At 39.8% G+C, this 19,639-nt stretch overlaps 2 protein-coding genes and 1 pseudogene across 4 annotated transcripts in view; all 3 read left to right on the top strand.

Annotated features, from left to right (window-relative positions):
- The window catches only part of LOC145495224 (inositol polyphosphate multikinase-like), a 341,608-nt gene that overhangs the window by 211,559 nt on the left and 110,410 nt on the right, over positions 1 to 19,639 (top strand). The gene's annotated exons all lie outside the window — the stretch shown is intronic.
- LOC145495209 (alcohol dehydrogenase class-3-like) overlaps positions 1 to 19,639 on the top strand; it is a 134,829-nt gene that overhangs the window by 53,861 nt on the left and 61,329 nt on the right. For all 3 annotated transcript variants that reach the window (XR_014050383.1, XM_081474794.1, XM_081474795.1), the window contains one exon: positions 2,329 to 2,390. Coding sequence is in view for 2 of the 3 variants with exons in the window: in XM_081474794.1 (XP_081330920.1) it covers positions 2,329 to 2,390 (62 nt within the window). In the remaining variant the exon portion in view is untranslated. The remainder of the gene's footprint in view (positions 1 to 2,328; positions 2,391 to 19,639) is intronic.
- LOC145495716 (uncharacterized) lies at positions 4,394 to 5,045 on the top strand (annotated as a pseudogene).

The raw sequence follows: 19,639 nt of genomic DNA, 5'->3' as shown, positions 1-19,639 counted from the left end.
TATAACAAAGGATCGGCTCTGTTTATCATAACAAAGGCCCGGCTTAGTATATTTGAAGGACTCGGCGGGAAAAGTGCGTTAGGTATTTTAATCAAAAGTGAGCTTTGTCAAAAACGCTCTAAATTTTGCATCCAGTTTTGTTCAGGTATGTTAAGCAATGTCCCGTAGTTTTCGTGCTAAAGTTCGCTTCATTTTCAAGATATTGCGTATGCAATAAACCACTTGGTTTTTCCAACCTGTGTGCCTTTTTTGCATACATTATTTCTCGAGAACGAAGAGCAACCCAGTGAGGAAAACTTCAGAGCAGTGTTTCTCAAGTCAAACAAAGCCCACATGCCAAAATTCAGCTAGTTTTGAGCACTTTCAAAGATGGCCCAAAAATCCAGGGGACGTTCTTCCACGTGGCCTTTCAATTGGGGTAGTTGCACACTCCTAGTGATGGGTTCCTGCTTTAGAGGGACAGTCAGCTGGAGCACATGTGCATTAGATACCATTTCTTAGCTAAAATACATATCACAGAGATGCGATTCATACTGTTTTTAACCAAATATGATCAAAATAATACCATAGGATGAGCAAAAGCACACTCAAAAACAGGTTTTTCAGTAAATGATTGAAAATCAAGCAAAACACTGCGAAGATTGAAGTGGATATCTAGATGTACTTTGATTTCAGGTTGAGTTAAACTTTTTTCAAAGTGAGAAAACAAGTGTCCAGGTCAGGGCAGTCCCAAAGCTGACTGTGTCCCTTTAATGGTAGCATTCAATGGAAACCAGGTTTGCTTGAGGAACAGATAATCAGGAGATAACCAGGAGAGATTGCTGCAGTTATCTTGTATATAAAGTCATCTAATCGTCATAAATGATAAATAAATCAAATTTAAATGCAGTTTTGAATGATTTGTATTGAAAATCTTTACAGTATGCTAATAGATTTTATTATGCCAATTACTTATGAAAATCAATTATGCAAATTAATGTCTGGTCAAATTGATAAGATGTCTGACCAAAATGAAGATTTGAAAGGAAATGTGTCCTGTTAAAGAAGAAAAATTATTTCCAGCACTGCAAACGTGGTGACAATAAGGCATTGTTCATTAGTTCATTAAGCCAGTTTCTAGAAGAACAATATTTTTAGCAAAGGGATTATGGTTGTTATGCACAGGTCTGGGATAAATGTTGAACTGTTGGCCTGCCTCGTAGTACTAGTGCTGCAGCAACATCAAAAGCAAGGGTTTATTCTGTTCCCTAAGATCAGATTCTCTCAACATCTGAGTGGAGTTCAGCCTCCACATTATTTTGTTAAGTTTTACAACTAACCTGTTGTTGTTGATAATGACTTTGCAGAAAATGATTGATATCTGTAGTCTAGGAGATTATTGTGTCATAGACACACTGCAGATAAAGTGTTGTGTTACAGAATATGGATTCTGTGTGGAATTTGTTACATGTGTGCAGTGTGCTTTGAAGTCTCATGTAAGCCCTCAATGTGGTGACTGAATAGAAATTAAAAATTAAACAAGACTTACCTGAAAGTTAAAATTTGATTGGAATTCTATCTGTCACCAAGCAATGAGAATTTACATGCCCTCCCTTCTCAACCCCTCACCCTTATGTTGACTGGGAGTTTCTCCACTGCATACATGGTTAGTGCTTTAAAAACTGAGTTTGCGCAGGCGCAATGCTATCACATGTAATCCCTAAATACTTGGTGACAGATAGAATTCCAGTCAAACTTCAAGTTACAGGTAAGTCTCGTTTAATTTTTAAATTTTACTTTCCAAACCCAAAGTGGAATAGACTCATGTCTTCGCAGAGTCCTTCACAATACATGTCTGTCAGAGGCCGGAGGAGGAATTGATTAAACCATGTACCACATGTATTTATTATAACCAGAGCTACTCAGAAGCTCTCTTGATATTCCAATAATATAGTGTATCGATAAATGCTAGAATGGTGTAAACTTGTCCTTTTGAAGATGGAAAATCCTTGTTAGACAGTTATTTTTATCTTTTGATCATTTTTTATACATGAACACATTTTTTCAGTAACAAATGTTAGCCTTTTTAATGTAAAAGTTACCTTACAGCTTAGCCCAAAATTTACTTCCTGAACCAGTTACTGGTAAGTATTTTGGACCATTAGTGATTTTTTACTTTGAATTCCAAGAAGTAAATTTACTTTCCGATGGAAAGCGGGTAAGTGCTAGTGTCAAGCCCTGAATTGTTACTTTCCCTTATGGGATTAGGTTTTTAAGTGGAGGGGGTTATAAAATACTGTGATTTTACAGTACTGTTAATAGCTATGTGTGCGGTTTTGTTTGTAACAGCTAAAGAGTTTGGCTGTACAGAATTTGTGAATCCCAAAGATTATGACCGGCCAATTCAACAGGTTTGAATAATTTGCTGTATGTTATGAAATGATTTCAAAATGCAATGATCTGTAGGTTATATCAGAAACTAACTAATTTCCAATTCTAAGTTTAAATATTGTGTAATGCTTAATTCAAACTCGATCTGGAAATAGTGAACAATTAGAGCCTCTCAGTGGGATTTGCTGATAAGGAAATCTCGGTTGGGATGACTGAGAGTAGAGTATCAATGAGTCAAATGAGTCAATAAGTCAAGTCAAACAATAACAAAGTTTCAAAAATTATTTTGAAAATTTGTATTTCCCAAAGAAAATGATCCTTACAAGTGAATATACACTGTATGAAAGATCATCTACGGGTATATTATGAACTTACAATGTGACCAGCTCTCAGTTGACTCGATAGCTGCGTTGGTAGATTACTGCACCACTATCGCAGTGGTCATGGGTTCGAATCCTGTTCAGGCCTGAATTTCTTTTTTAATTTCACAACTGCTTAAGTTGTGTATAACTGTGATAATCAATAATGTTTCAAAGTGATTCTTTTTACAGGAAAACCCATTTCAGCAAATCCTGTGACCTATTTTGATTTTGAAATTTCCATTCGGCATTGCACAATCTCTGTCATTTTGTTTACAAAGTAATGTCACAGCATAATTAGAGAGGCTCATGTAAGCAGGACTTTTACAACAAAACACAAATAATGAACTTTGTTTAAATGTCTGGTCGCAGTCATCTGTACACTTAAGATGGCTTACCACAGTTTTTTTGAGGCTCAGTAGCACGTGCTATCATTGCCTGCCAGACGTCAGTATTAATGGTGGGTGCAAAAATGACATAAGTAAGCCTAAGAAGAAACGAAAACCACTTCAGCACTTGAAAGGCGTTAAATCACTTTGGTATACATAGCAATAGTTTCAAACTCCTTTCAAACATGTGTTTAAGCCTAGGGCCAAAAAAATATGCCAAAAAAGCTCTATAAATAACTGGTAAAAGAGCTCTAATTTACTCTTGCTTTCTCGCACGTGATGCATGACGTCACATGAGCGCACACTTAAATAAAGGACATATGCAATCCAGTTTTCTTCCAAGGTTGTTAAAGCTAGTCTTTGATCGAAGATTGCTCAAAAACCTACCGTACAACCCATGATGGAATTTTCACATTTGATTTGTAGGGGTGAATCACACTTAGAGCCAAATTTAAAAAAAAAAACTGTAAGACAGATTTTGAGTTATTTTTGATCTCACATTTTCTTAGTTTGCAGAAAATCTGTCTCACAGATTTTTATTTTACTTTGCATGAATGTTAAATCAGAGCCAATTTCTTATTTCTGAAATTTTGAGGTGGGGTCATACAGGAAGATTTTGAGAAAAAAAACGTGATTTAACTTACTAGTGCCCAGTCTCTCCTTATGTACTCAGTTGTTCATTTTGACCATTTGTTGACATTGAATTGTTCAAGTTTCACATAGAATGGTAAAAGACTTCAGCAAACAGTAAATAGAGAAAGGAAAAACATCCTGGAACATTTTTTGAAAAGGGTAAGTAAAAAAAATTGTAAATCTTATTTATAGCGGTCATGCACTTAGCTATACAAGCACTAAGCTTAGCTAGTTTAAAGGTATGCCACTGAAACAAGGGAAACAAATATTTCAAATACATGTAACATGGTTAAAAATCCCAACTGGCAGGAGGCAGACCAGTTGGCTATTTACAAAGCGTGACCGAGGATTTGAACTTGGGACAACCAAGAAACAAATCCCGCTAGTGGTAGGGTGGAGGCCTTGAAACTGGGACCTCCGGATTACAACACCAGTGCCCTAAACCACTCGGGCACGCTGCCTCCTGTAAGAAGTTGGGCTGCCATATTAGTAAGGTGAAAATTTTGTATTTACTGTGAGTACAGAGCTTCTGAAAGATCAAGGGGAAAAAAGTCAAATTTCGTGGGATTTTCAGAGACACTTGCAGAAAAGGCGGCCAATTTCACGGGAAATTCACAGAAATTTTGGGACAAATTTCACTGAAAAACAGTCACTAAAAAACAGCCAATTTCATGGGAATTTTCTGGGCAAATCGATCGGTTTTGCACTGATTTGGATTCTTATTTTGATTGTCTCAATGTGCACAGCACAACTGAGCATCAAAGGAAGAGGAAACCATTTCTTGCACCATATAGATCAGTGGATGATCCAAGATTTCTTTGGTTGACAAATGATTTCCTTGGCTATCTGAGGGACTAGAAGGACAGCATCACCCAACGCCCTGGTAATTTCATTCAGAATGCCAGGAGCAGGATGTTCTTATCTTGGCAGACTTATGAAGGCCTGCAGATCTCAGCCTATTCAGTTGTAGAGGTGGCAAAGTTTCTTCTGAATGAAGGTGTGGAGTATGTCTTAACTGAGAGGTTCTGCCAAGATCCTTAAGAAGAATACTTTAGAAACCAAAGAAAGCTGGGAAGAAGAAATGACAACCCTGACATGAAAATGTTTGGCTACAACAACACCACCATCAGAGTACAACGTGCTGTCTCCTGTCAGTCTGGGAACACGCGTGGGAGGAAAGACAGAGACAGATCATGGGTCAATGTTTCAAATGACTCAGTGCCAAAGAGAAAGAAACAATGATTACCTTATACATAGGTCAAATTTATTTTATTTTACGGACAGTGGGGGGGGGGGGAGGCTTTTAGTTCCAACTCCCACTGTTTCGCAGGGATGATGTTTTATTTTGTTTTACTATGAGGTACCAGACCTCCCTTTTCAAGCCTTTGACATACAATTGTATGATGTTGTGCAAAACATTTTTGGTAACACTACTGTTGATTATCAGTTCAGAATTGGATAACATTGAATTGTATGTTGAGTCAACTTCAACATCATGAACAGATCTTGATATAATACTAGCATAAGCAATATTTTGCACATTAGTCTTAGAAGTGGCATCCCTGAAATAATGTTCAGTTCTCTCAAAAATTGATTGAGCATTTTTTGAAATTGCCCACAAACCACCACGATTTAAGGATGAAGTTAACTTCTGGCACTCAATGGCATTCTGCAGCACCGATGATACCAGAAGATACTTGATCGAGCTGAAAGAATATGAACATCAAAGCACAGCGCTTTCGGTTTAATATTAAATCAGATAGTAATTGTATATATTTTGGGGATCTGGATTCTATAGACCATATCTTTTCAGAGTGCCAGTTTACAAAGTCTAAACTTGAAAAAATTATTTGATATTTTTAAAAGCTCCTCCCTCTGCTATTCTTTAGATTTAATATAACTGTAATAGAAGTATGTTTATACAGAAAGATTTGTTTTATTTCATTGTAAAAATAGGCTTAGAATAAGTGATGTAATAAGTGTTGAAAGTGTAAGAAATGATTATTTATAGAAAAAAAAAAAGAAAAGCGCTTTTTGCTAAATTCTGGGTGGCTAAGAAAGAATCTAATACATGTACTTACTTCATCTGCAGCTTCTCTAAACTGTTCATCAAGCTCTTCCAAAATACCTAAAATAGCGTCAAATTGTCTACAATGGAAAAAATATCATTCATGTCTGCCATAATGTTTGGGAATGAACGTTTGGTGTGTGCACAGTCAATTTCACATGATGGTGCAGTTCAAGTGCAAAACAAAAGGCCAGCCCTTTGAAGTTTGCTAGGTTTCATAACCAGTCCCCTCCACTAACTATGCCCTAATCTTCGGATAGTTTTAATAGCTGGTCTGTGTAACGTTATTCTTCGGATAGTTTTGGAAGCCAATCAGACTGCGTTCAAACATGCATAATCCTTGGATAGTTTTTGTGGCCAATCAGAGCATCAACGGTCCCAGTCAGTCGCTAGGTCATGAACAGTTTTTTGAAATGAAAGGCTGCCAAAGTGATGAATTGATCTTTCATGTTTGGAGTCGGACAAGTGCTCCCAAAGTGCTATTTGGCATATAACAAAGGTGGGTGTCAGTATATTTCGATCTATTGAATGCTTAGACAGCGACTTTTAACTGAAACTTTCATGCTTGATAAGCGCTTTTCTTCTGCAAATGTTTCCTTTCCTTCCTTTCCTTTTATAATTACATCGCTTTATGGCTTAAACATTGTTATTTTCCAGTACCTATGTAAATGCAATCCATCCATTAGCTTGTAGCTAGGAGGAAAAAACAAGCTTGAAGAAAAAAAGAGTCCTGCAACAGGATTCAAACTACCAACCTCAACCCGCCAACTTTTAATCCTCTGGCATTAACCTTACAACTTTTCCGACATGACACTTATGTATTATTGTTGTAGCAAAACATCTATAGATTCATTGTAGCTAGGTATAAATCACTGGTCGATTGGAGACCCACAACGTGGTGACCAGCACGGTAAAATAATTTGCACACCGAGCTTTAATACAGTGAGTGATTAGTTTTTTTTCTGCAGGAAATCACTCAGTTTGCTAACCAAAGGACTTGCTTTACTGGCCATGTTATCTATTCATGGATATTTTTTTGATGCTAGATGGGTTTTTCTTTCTCACACTCCCCAATCAGGTCAAGAGATTGCTTGACAGGTAGTCATAAAAGTCATCTGACAAAGCGCATGGTTTCCAGCTCTAAAACCAGTTAGCAATTTGCATTTTGGTTAGTTTGGGACCTGCTCTCATATGAGCAATTTCTATCCTCTGATTCAAGTATTTTTTAGTGCAATGAAGGAATGAAAATGTTTGTAATAACTCAAGTCCTTAGGACAGAACCGTTGATTTCAGAATAGCACTGGACTTGCTAGGGTAATTTTAAAGGCAAAGAGATGTAAAAGAAAATGTGGATTTTTTCTCGTGTGATAGAAATTAAGTTCATTGTTGATAGCAGAGCTCCAGCAGCCCAAGGGGCCGCCAAGCAGAACACCATACCCACATAGGAAAGAAAAGGAAACATGGCTATCATGTCTAGCAATATTCATTGTGGGCATGTACCCATGATGATGTTGACGACGACATAGACTAGTCGGTATTTGGATAAAGTCCTCACAAAAATCAAGAAGCATTTCTTAGTAAAAGCTGGTAACAAGAGTTTCCTGAAGTAATCTGATATGCTGAAAACGAAAATGCTTGTTACTGAAGTTCATTTTGTGATCATCAGTCTCAAAATAACGTCAGAAAATTGACATGTAAAATGACGTCATCGCAATGATAAATGTGTAGAAAAGGGGAAACCACTGAGTTAAATATCACAAATTTGGATTTTCTAGAGCCACTTCAGTTATAGTATGTTACATGCTTTGTATTTTGAGGAATTTAAGACTTGCCTGTCTCGTGGGCCAATGTATGACATTATTTTCAACTGGCCAAATTAAAACAGAAAAGTGTTTTATATGCACTGTTATTTTGGGTTTAACAGGGCTTTTTCTTCAGTGAAGTTCATGGCTACCCATTTGAATGTGAAAACAGAAAGGCATTCACAGTCAAGCTTCCCTAATTTTGCTCCTATTGTCTGAGTCCAGTCCAGTGGTAAGTACACCTGGTTACTCAGCTTCGTTGTTTAGTATGCCATCGCTAGATTTTTCGCAAGTAGAAAGCTGTTCTAAAGCTGTGAAATGTTGGAATGGATCCAGTTGTGACCCTAAAGAGAGCTTTGCCAGAAGTTGACTTGAAGCTGTGCATCTTCTGTCAGAAGCATAATAAGCTAAAGGACGATGTAAGAGAAGCTACAAGTTACAGCAAAAATGTTGTTTACGGAGCGATGACTAAACAAAGAAAGTACAGGGACGTAGCAAACAGAGAGGTTATCGATTGTCTGGAAGATTTACTTGGAAGAAATGACAATACTTGTATTGTCTGGCATGGCAACTGTTACGCATAGTACACAAGTAAAGAGAAAATCCAAAGTCTGCAACAAAAGGGAGAGACAAGTGAAAAACTTCGACCTGCAACAACAGCTCCTAACAGTCCTTGTAAAACATACAAGTCATGTAGAAAAAGTCAACAGGAGCAGATGCAAATTTTGCCAAAACAAAAACCAAAAAGAATGATTATCATCTGTAATGACATTGAAAATGAGTGAGCAAATTATTGAAGCTGCTCAGTTCAACTACAAACTTCGAGTTCATTTGGCTGGTGTGTGTGATTTAATTGCTGCAGAAGCAAAATATCATTTACCATGCCTGAGTGCGTTCAAGAGAAATGCAGAAAAAGCGAAGCTTGAAACGAAGGAGAGACACACATGTATAATGATGGTTCTGGATCAAGGCAGTTTCGTTCTTATTTTGCATCTCACTTCGCTCACCGCAATTAGAACAAACTGCCTTGAGTCCAGAACCACCATTATACATGTGTGTAAGACAGGTGTGATTGCTGATCTAGCAAGCCGTAGATCAAACAAATCTTGGCCTTATAAGTTGCTTCACTTTGTGCGAGTCTGATTTTTGATCTAGAATTTTTTCCAGTTGAACAAGCCGCCGCCTGCCTTGGTATAAAGCAACCATGGCAGCGTCAAGGTTTTCTTCTAATGTGATAGAGATGTTTTACGGTCCTATCTCGCACGAAGAGAATTCAAGACTACAGCCCCCTATAAGGCGCAGCAGGGATTTTGATTTTCAGTTGGTAAGAAACGACTTCGATGAATAGCTTCGTGTGTGGAAAATGGAAGTTCCAGAAGCCTATAAATTCAAAGCCGACCTTCTGAAATTCACACAAAAAACGAAATCAAAATTTGCCAAAGTGATAGAAAATGAAATTAAAACCCTGAAAAGCATCAAAACCTAGTTCGTGCTTGACATTAAGTTTTTGATGACTAGAGATGGCAAAAAACAAGAAATGGAACATTTTAATCAGAGAGACCCCGTGGTTTTCAACAGAAAAACGCAGCAACGGTAAGCAAAGTGTTACGCCAATCAATCAATGAATTCAAAGGAGAAATAGAAGCATGGTCTCAAAGAGGCCCAGGCTGGGCGATAAGAGCCATCTTGAAAGCCTACATCAATGTTGCCCAATACCAGCCTTTTTGTGGAGGCAGTTATGCCCAAAAAACTACAAAACAAAAAAGTGATCATCAACATCCAAAAAAAGAGACAACCAGTGCTTGAGATGGGTGCTGTGTGCAACATTATTTCCACTGAAAGATGGCATGAATGTATCAAGCCGTCGAGATATCCCACAGAAGACGGGCTGAATTTTACAGGGATAGACTTCCCAATGCCCGTATCAGAGATAAGTAGGCTAGAAAAGCAAAACCCGTTCTTGGCCATAAACGTGTTTGGCTGGGAAACAGAATGCGTGACCGTGCATAGGCTCAGCGAAAAAGAGGGAAGCGTCCTGAGAATCAACTTGATGCTTATACAGGACAACGAAAAGCCACACTATACCTTTGTGAGAAGGCTGAGTGTGCTGCTGCACAACCAAAGCAAGCACGGTGGCGTGAAACATTTCTGCGAACGCTGCTTGCACAGATACTCAAGAAAAGAGCTGCTGGAAAGACAAACCCAAATGCATGGGGCAGCTGAAGAGACCCACAAGGACATAATTGTGAAAAGCGACAGCCAGACGCACAGCCCGTACGTGTACCGCGGGAAAGACGGTGTACAGGTTTTTGACGAGCCTTCAGTACCACGAAAAGGTAATGAGGGCCGAGCTGGCCAATAAAAAGCTGCTCATGATTATATCCGAAAACTGGCGTAAACACAAAAGTGTGACCAAATGCCACATCTGCAACGTAAGCCTGGTGAAGGCAGAGTTCCAAGACTCGATTGACGTGTAGAACCCCAACACCGGCGAGTACCACGGCCAAAGCCACAAAAGGTGTTATTGCCAGGTCATGAAGGGGTTCATGGGGCCTCTGAGAGAGAGACAGCCCAAAGGCCCCGAAAACGAAGACTGCATATTTTGCCGCTGTTGGTGAACAACTGCAAAGACGCGGTGAAAGACCACTGCCACATAACCAGAAAATATCGCGGGGCTGGGCACAATGCCTGCAACCTGAAGCTCTGCCTAAAACCCAAAACTACGCCGATACCGGTGGTCTTCCACAACCTGAAGGGCTACGATGGACACCTGCTGATGCAAGCCATGGCGCAGGTCCAGGGAGAAATAAGCGGTATTCCGAACAACAGAGAAATACACCTCCTTTTCGCTTGGAAACCTGAGGTTCGAAGACAGCCTAAATTTCATGATGAGCAGCCTAGATGTGCTGGTAAAGGGTAGCGCACCAGAAGACATGAAAATAACGGAAAAAACTTGCATAGACAGCGTAAAGAGGAAGCTGCTGCTCAAGAAAGGAATTTATCCTTATGAATACATGGACAGCTTTGAAAGGTTCGCCGAGACAAAGCTCCCGGCCAAAGAAGAGTTCTTCTCGAAGTTTGCCGGGAAAGAGATATCCGACAAAGAGTGCACCCACGCGAAGAAGGTCTGGGCCGAGTTTGGATGCAAAACCCTGAGTTTGGATGCAAAGCAGTGGCTATATGGCCAAAAATGTATTTGATCATGGAAGAAAAAAAAATGTCAAGAAAGCCAAGGGAGTAAAAAAGAGCGTGCTAGAAAAAGAGATCCAGCATGAGCAATACAAAGAGGCACTGTTTGAAAAAAAGCAGTTCTGGCACAGGATGAACATCTTGCGAAGCGAGGGCCACAAGATCTATGGCATGCGCATGAACAAGGTCTCGCTGTTGGCATTCGACACGAAGCAGTGGATAGCAGAAGATGGCGTGCACACACTGGCATACGGACACAAAGACATCATCAGGCACAAACTTGTTCGGGAGGAAGCTGCGTATTTGGAGGCACAACCAACAGCTCTCCACAAACAAAGCCGTGCTTAGGCCCATCAGAGAAATAATGGACAACAAGCTCTTTCGGTTTAGTTACAGCTCTTTCAAGATGGTATACTTTCAAAGACCAGATTGGGTGTGTGGCTCTATTTGTGCCCCCTTCAAGTTCCCCAGGCTGGTACAAATATCATATATCAATGAGTGGGGGGAGCTTTCTTTCTTTCAAGCCAACAGGTCTCGAATACTTTGTAGAGGGTTTGGAGGTGACAGATTTCTCTTTGATTGCGACAGCTGGTTTTTTCCCAAGAAGACTAGTGACTTCACTGTAAGGAGTGGCAACAATGTCGGGGAGCCTTCTGACCCAGGCAGTCGACCGCTGGCCAGAAGGCAGCAGCATTTCTACAGCATACTGATGCCCAAACAAGCGCTTGGCGAGCATGCAGTTGAAACGTTCCACGATAGCCTGGTCTCTGTGAATTTCAGGGCGCCCGAATACTGCTGCGCACATTCACCTGCACACCCAAGATGCAGTAAACGAATGCTTCGATTGACTGGTTTATGCGTACCAGACCTGCCTGCATCAGCCCTAGAGCTGTGTTTGGTGCAAACCAGTTGTACTGGGGCACATCCTCCGGCTCAGTGTAATAAATCAGGTTTCCTTTGATGGCTTTCCCACCTTCATCACTGAATTTATGGGTTTTTTGTTTTCATTGGCCGGCCTCACACAAAAGTATATGCTTCCCAGCCCGTGGTTGGCACCCTGTGTGAAGCAGAAATCGCTTCAGGGGTTTATGCCGAACTCGTCACAGATTCTTTTGTATTAAGCCTTGTCATAATGGTTGGCTGGCTTGCTTTGTTTTGCTGCAGAGAGGCAGTTGTGTGGATTGAGTTAGATGGGTGGCTGTTGAGTAGGTTGATTTTTGATGGGCTGCCTGCCATGAGCTTTAGGGCAGCTTTTTTTGTCTCTGGGTTTACCTCGATGTTTACCACCAGTATCGTTCTGGCGATGGCCTGTTTCAGCTTGTTGTTGAAACCGATCATGCTTTCACTGTTGATAATCATTCTTGCGGGCATCAGCCACGGCCCAGGGCAGACCGCCAGATTGAGCCTTACTTTCGCTTCTCCATTGCCAGCTGGTACCTTTGCACGTTCTGGGCCAGGTCAGGCTGTCTGATTGCGTCTTCCTTCAGCACCAGAAACTCGCTCTGGGCTTCTTTCGCCCTGCAACCTTGGCCAAGAATACTGCTGCGCACATTCACCTGCACGCCCAAGATGCAGTAAACGAACGCTTCGATTGACTGGTTTATGCATGCCAGACCTGCCTGTGTCAGCCCTAGAGCTGTGTTTGGTGCAAACCAGTCATACTGGGGCACATCCTCCGGCTCAATGAAATAAATCAGGTTTCCTTTGATGGCTTTCCCACCTTCATCACTGAATTTATGGGTTTTTTGTTTTCATTGGCCGGCCTGACACAAAAGTATATGCTTCCCAGCCCATGGTTGGCCCCCTGTGTGAAGCAGAAATTGCTCAAGGGGTTTATGCCAAACTCGTCGCAGATTCTTGTGTATGAAGCCTCGTCATAATGGTTGTCTGATTTGTTGAATGTTGGATCCCCTGGCAAAGCGCTGATGCTCTGAATTCCACCAAGCTGGTACAAAATGCGCCAGACCATGAAATACACGTGGAATTTATAAAATGCTCTTATTTGGGGCGGCAGTGCCAGGTTTGAGCCATCAAAGATTTCTCGAGAAATCCCGCAGTCTTGTGTCGCACAAAACACAGCAAAGTTGAGCTATTGGGGCCAATAGTTCATGTCAGGTCCACCTAGCCACTTCTTGGATTTGGCTGCTGTGCTGTGCCTGAAGTTGGTTTGTTGAAAGATTTCTCTGAATTTTGTCACGAAGAAGGCATCTGGGGTCACGTAGATATTCATGGTTTGGTTGAAGATTTTTTTCAGGCTTGACGCCACTTGTGAAATCTACGGCTGGGATTGGCAGCGCTTTCTTAGTTTTCATTGGTGACAATTGATATGGAAATCCTGCCATGCCCGCCACACCAAGAGCGGTGTTCATTTGTTGACTCCAGTACCGCCTGTCTGAACCAAACACTCTTTCCTGCCTTAAAGAACATTTCTGCTGACACATTCCGCTTTTCATCAATATTGATTTGTGCCACCAATTGGTTTTAATAAGCATTCGGGAACTGTTTTGTGAATGCGACCCGCGCGTTTGTCTGGGCCATGGCTTCTTTGGCTTTCGTATCAGGCCTTTGCACCCATTTTTGATAATCCTGAAAATCCTTGAATGCGGCACTAGCCAGTTTGAATATGTTATATTTGTACAATATAATGGTGGTGCTTACGATTGTTGCAAAAAATAATGGAGAAACTGTGTACTTTGAGGAGCTGCTCCCGAAGGTACATTTCATCAGACTCCTCTCTTGCAGTTTCTACAATAGCTGGCACAATCTTGAAAGAGTGGGGCAAATATATTTCAAAGAGTCTAGTGCTGTGCTTGCCTCTTTTCCTCAGGTGCATTATACTGTTGAGAGCCTTGCAAAAGAGCTAACAGAAAGTTTCAAAAATTATAAAAACAAGGCAAAAATTGCAGTAGAAACGAATAAACCTCACTCTGTTCTAAAAACAACAAGAAGGGATCAAGAGGTAACAAAAAAACAATAAATTTCAGTTAGTAACGCTTTAGCAAGGTTGCTTGGCACCAGGTTGACATTAAGCGATATTTCTTATGTCAAAAAACGAAACAGCCCAAGCACCTATTTCATTCATTGCGATCTGCTTGACAAAACTAAAAACATTTTAAACGGGAAGAGATCAGATGTTTTGGCTAGATTTGATATAAAAGGCTTGCCCTATGCCAAAGTAAGCTACCATTCTTTCCCGCAACAGGTGTTGTGTGACTGCTCCACAGACGCTCATGTAAATAGCGTAACTGTCAGCGTCCAAGATGAACATGGTGAGCTCTTTGATTTCAAAGGCTTGCCTCTGGAATTTGAATTAGAAATTAATTAACGCTTTGTATACCATGTCATCTGCAAATGTTCTGCAATCCGCTCCTCCTGAGGAGCCTCTCTATCCCATACTGACGGCCCCCACTGAAAATTTCCGTTTGCAAATGATCGACGAGATGGCCAAATTTTTGGACCAAGAGGTAGGCCACTTTCGCCTCGTGAACAAATACAAACAGGCAAAAAATTCGTTAATTGGAGTGCTGCGGGCTCAAGTGTTCTCTGAGCAGTGTTTTCAAGCGCGAGCCTTGGTTCAGCTCTGTCTGTGGTTGGCCTGCCAGCCACAGTTCTATTAGGCAGTGTTGGCAGCTGTTTCGCTCTCGTTTCTTCAGGGCTTATAATCGCCAGCAGAAAACTTGAGGCGAAAATTAAAAAGCATCAAGAGATTACCACCCTCGCTGTTGCCAATCATGACACAATCAGCAGGCTGTTATCCAAAGCTTTGAATAACAATGCGTGGCTGCCCACGAGTTTGATATCATTCTTTCCGAGTTCCAGCAGAACAACTTCTTGAAGGAACAAGTCTGAGTCAAGCTGCTTCGCCAACTATCGAGCACAAAGATTGTTGATGTTGACAAACTGGAGAAAGATATCTGCGGCAAAGTTGAAGCCGAATTGATAAAAAAATAACTGACCCCGCTGCTTGGAATTGACATTTGAAAACACATGGTTTCATTTACATATTATAAAAACGTGATTGTCAGTTTCCACTTGATTGCGTTTCTCGTGAATGATTATTTCACGCCTGAGTGGCAGAGAAACATGCGTGATATCACACGAGAGGTTGCTGACGCCCTTACATTTGTTTAAGGCTTCCGGTTGCGCATTCAATCAATCAATCAATCAATCAATCCTTTATTTGTTAGAGCAGGTTTATAATTACAAGATTGAATGAACAATGTTGAATTGGCAGCCAAAAGGCTGATGTGGACCTGCTTATAATAGTAAAATAACTAAGATAAAAACAAAACAATAATTAGAATTAAAATACCTTATTAACTTAATAATAAATAAAATCATCTGTCTTGTTTGAAATAAAAATGGCTTCTTTATTAAAAGAAAATTGGAGGATGTCTTTAGAACATTTTCTTAAAATTGGTTTAAAGCCTTCTTTACTATTAGAAAATTTGACTATTCTATTCAGAAAATTCCAAATAGTTGGTCCCCTGTATTTTAAGGAACGTCTTCCTAATTCTGTTTTCACCCTAATAATATTAAATTGGTTACTGAGTCTTGTAGATCTTGTTGATTTAGAAAATCAATCCAAAATTTGTCTAGGAGCAGACCCTGTGAAGACTTGATGCATCTTAAGTAATATGCATCTCTTATATAAATAGTTAATAGGAAGCCACCTACATTGATATAGGCATAAACTACCTTCTAATGAAGAAGGAAAATGATTAATAATTCGGCATGCTCAAGCATGAATATGATCTAATTCCTTAAGTAATGATTGGGAACAGTTTCCCCATATTGATAATGCGTAGGTCACAGTAGGTATAATTGTTTTAAAGTATATTTCTACTAGAACTGACTTGGGTAAATACAACATTCTTCTTAAAGCACCAACTTTTTTGGAAAAAGAGATCTCAACTATATCTACGTGGGCATGCCAAGAGAGATTTTTATCAATCGTAACACCTAGGCAAGTAGTAGAATTAACAAATTTCACCAAGCCAGAGCCAAAATGTAATGGCTGCAAAGGACCAAAAAACTGTTGTTTTTTTAAAATCATAGCTTCAGTTTTTACAGGATGGATTGTCAATTTATTTAAAGTGCTCCGCATAGATATCTGTGCCATAAGGCCATTTAGAGATAAGATGACTTGGTCAACACTTGAGCCAATTGTATAAATTGTGGTGTCATCAGCATACATCAAGATGGAGCCATCTTTTACATGATCGGGGAGGTCATTGGAGTAGATAGTGAACAGTCTTGGACCAAGTAAGGACCTTGAGGGACACCAAATTTAATAGGGAGAAGAGCAAATCTTTGGTTGTTTACTTCAGTATATTGATATCTATTACTCAAATAGTTCATTATCCACAGGGGTAATGGGCCAGAGATACCAACTGCATTTAGCTTTAAGGATAGAATTTCTTGTGACACAGTGTCAAATGCTTTCTGGAAGTCAATAAAGATAGCTCCAACAGTTAAACCTTTATCCATAGCTAGTTTCCACTTTTCTGTCATGGTAAGAAGCAAATCCTCTGAAGAAAGTCCTTTTCTAAAACCCCATTGATGCTCACTTAGAAGTCCACAGTCTTGTAAATGAGTGTCAATAATAGAACAAATTTGATTTTCAAGAAGCTTTCCAGGAATGCTGAGTAGAGAGATTGGTCTGTAGTTTGAGACTTCAGAGAAGGAACCTTTCTTGTGAACTGGAGTAATTTTAGCTTGTTTCCATATATCAGGAAATTGGTTCAAACACGAACTTCTATGAAATACAGTAAATAAACCATCAGCAGCAGAAGATTTTATCAAGGATAAGGCTCGTGATGAAATGCCATCTGGTCCAGAGGCCTTGGCTTTTACATTTTCAAGGTCTTTAACAACTTGGCTGATGTTTATCTCCATAGATTGAATGGTAGGAGGTATTAAATAGATATGATTCAACATTTCAAAATCGTCAGGGATGGAGTGTTTTTGTGACAGATCTTCCCTAATGGATGTAAAATAGGAATTAATGAAATCTGCTTTATCTATGTCATTTGATATTTCAATATTGCTATTGTGATCTTTGAGAGTTCTTACTAAGGGAGATTTCTTTGCTTTATTAGTACAATCTTTCACTGTCTTCCAAAATTCTTTTGAATTTCTGGACTCGCTAAATCTATTTCTCCAATGCTCAGATTCAGCCTTTTGAAGGAGGTTAAAAAATAAGGTCACCCTGTTGCTTCTCTGTATTTATTCCAAAGATGACTTGAGCATTGTGAGCCTTTGTAGGATTTCAATAACTTGAATCTTGAATTCATTTCCTTCCTGATATCTCTATTTACCGATGGTAAAGAACTTTGTTTGATCTTGATTTCACAGAAGGGAGCATGAGAGTTAACAATGTTCTTGAAAGAATGATCCCAAGCCCAGGTTGTATCATTTATATCTTCAAATGTAGAACAACACCACCAAGGAAAGTCCTCAATATCTTTTTTTGAGTTAAACTAAGTTGGTATTTTTGAAGCTTTGGGATTTCAGGATCAAAGGATTTTGTTTCTTTGGAACTAGATAATGCATGACATAAATAAACTTATGATCAGCAATTGCAAAATCCATAACATCAGCATCTTTAACTTTAGAGGGGTCACTAACAAGTATCAGGTCCAACAAAGTGTTTGTAGTTTCAGTTGTATGAGTTGGTTTCTTTATTATATTCCTGTAACCATAGCAGTTCAGAATCTGACGAAGCTTTCTCCCATAGGTGTCTGAGTTTAAAAGTAAATTTGCATTAAAGTCGCCAGTGATAATAACGTTTTTGCGTGACCTCCAAATACATTTGAGAGTTAAATTGAATTTTTCAAAAAAGCCGTCATAACCAGGGGGTCTGTAAACACAACCAATAAGGAGTCTTTGTGAGTGGGCTTTTACATCTAACCAAAGAGCCTCGGTGTCTTCTCTTTCATATTTGGAGATTATCTCACAATCAATGTTCTGTTTAACATAGAAGGCGACACCTCCACCTTTCCTGTCTCTTCTATCCTGCCTCCAAAAGCAATAGCCATCAATATAGAGCTCAAAGTCGTCAGTAGATTCATTTAGGTGAGTTTCCGTAATGGCAAGGACATCAAGTTGTGAGTATTTTAGAAGAATTTTAACTTGGCTAAGGTTGCAGTGGAGCCCACAAGCGTTTGAGTGACCGACAATGACTGTACGGTTCCTGTTTCTTCTAAGGGAAGACAGCGAGTCAAATAAGCTTGAATCTTCTTGATTATACGAGGGACCAGGATTGAATTCGATATCACCAGATAACAAGATCCTGCGAACAGACGACTCCTTCAAAAGTTGGAAAGTAACTGTCGATGAAGAAGACGTATATTTGGCGATTCTTGAACCAAAAAAGTTCTTTGTCGTTGTCAAAACCCATGGTGATAGAAAACCAATATGGCCGCCTCCAAAAAAGGTGGGATGTTTGGTGACGCGTTTTTTAGGTAACTTCGAGTAGAATAGCAATCAGGTAAAGTATTTAGTTGTACTAAGGACACTGGTAAGTGTAGATTTGGATCTCTATATGAAATATTGATTCTGTAAAAAAGGATAAAAAAAAGCTTAAAATCACAGAGCTCAGTAAAAAGGGGCCGTTTGCCATGACCACCATGAAGCCATTCCTCATGGCTTTAGTTAAAGCTGGTTGCATTCCTCTTGGCTTCAGTTGAAGCCATCAGTAATTTTACAGGCAGATTTCTCTCTTTTGCCCACAGTTTGTTAGAATACGGCATTTCTTCTCTGCCTGGTCGATGAAAACAACACTTATCACCTTTTTTCAAGTAAAAATTGGGCACGAAACGCGGTAAAACAAAGAGCTTCCACTAGAGCAAAAACAGCTGATTGCCCCAGGGCAAATATTACTTGTTTATATTTCTTTTGACAAGAGAATATTGGCGACCTCTTGTGGGTTCATCCGTTTCATCTCGTCAATTAACGCATCTGTAAAGACTAATAATGGCGCTTTTTCATCAATAGTCCTTAAGCCAGTCACCCACAAATGCTTTTCATTTTCTCTTTGGGGGGATTTGAAAATTCTTTGCTTCTTGTGGCTTTGATCAACTGGCCCTTTTCTTCCGCAGCCCATTCTGTTATGTCTAAGATTTGTCAAGCTTCAATTGCTTTTTTCTTTGTCCAGCTAGCCTCGTCACAGCAATTGCTATCCTTGCAGCCAAAAAGCCTGCCCCAAAGGCAGCAAAACTTCTTAAAAGTTTGTTAGAATCTTCTAGCTTTTCCAAGTGAGTATACATTTCTTCGAGGGCTTCGTTTACTTTGTCAAACCTTTCTTCAGTGAGTTCCTCATGGTCGCACACGAGGAAGTTGGAATATGCTGCTGACAAAGGCTATGTAATCAAATTAAATGATGCATGGAATAGATATATGCTACTGGCAGAAAGAGCAGAAATTGAAATTCCCAGATCTTTCATCAGCCGCAGATCAACATTTAAAGACAAGTTTTTACTCAGACTTGGAAATGCGATGGATTGTGTCCAGTCTCTCAAGAAAAGCCCGTCAGAACGTCTGAGTTTGCTTATTCCTTCAAAATTCGCCAATGTTGCTGTATCAAAACTGGTTAATGAGAGGGCTGACACCGATGACTTGCTAACAATGCTCACATATGAGCCACAGGAAGATATTTTCCTTTCTCTGGTCCATATAGCATTGAAGATACGCAGGGATTTGATGGAAGAGCCAGGTCTCCAAAGTCTCAGTGTCAGTGAGCAAGATGTCAGTGACTGTGTTCCAGACAGTTTGTACATGTTCTTATGACTCTTATTTCGAGGTCAAAAACTTTTACATGGAGGAACA

Source organism: Orbicella franksi, chromosome 8, assembly GCF_964199315.1.
Source record: "Orbicella franksi chromosome 8, jaOrbFran1.1, whole genome shotgun sequence".
In the NCBI taxonomy this organism is placed as follows: Eukaryota; Metazoa; Cnidaria; class Anthozoa; order Scleractinia; family Merulinidae; genus Orbicella; species Orbicella franksi.
Note: the sequence above shows the minus strand (reverse complement) of the source record. Positions and strands in the feature narration are given on the sequence as shown.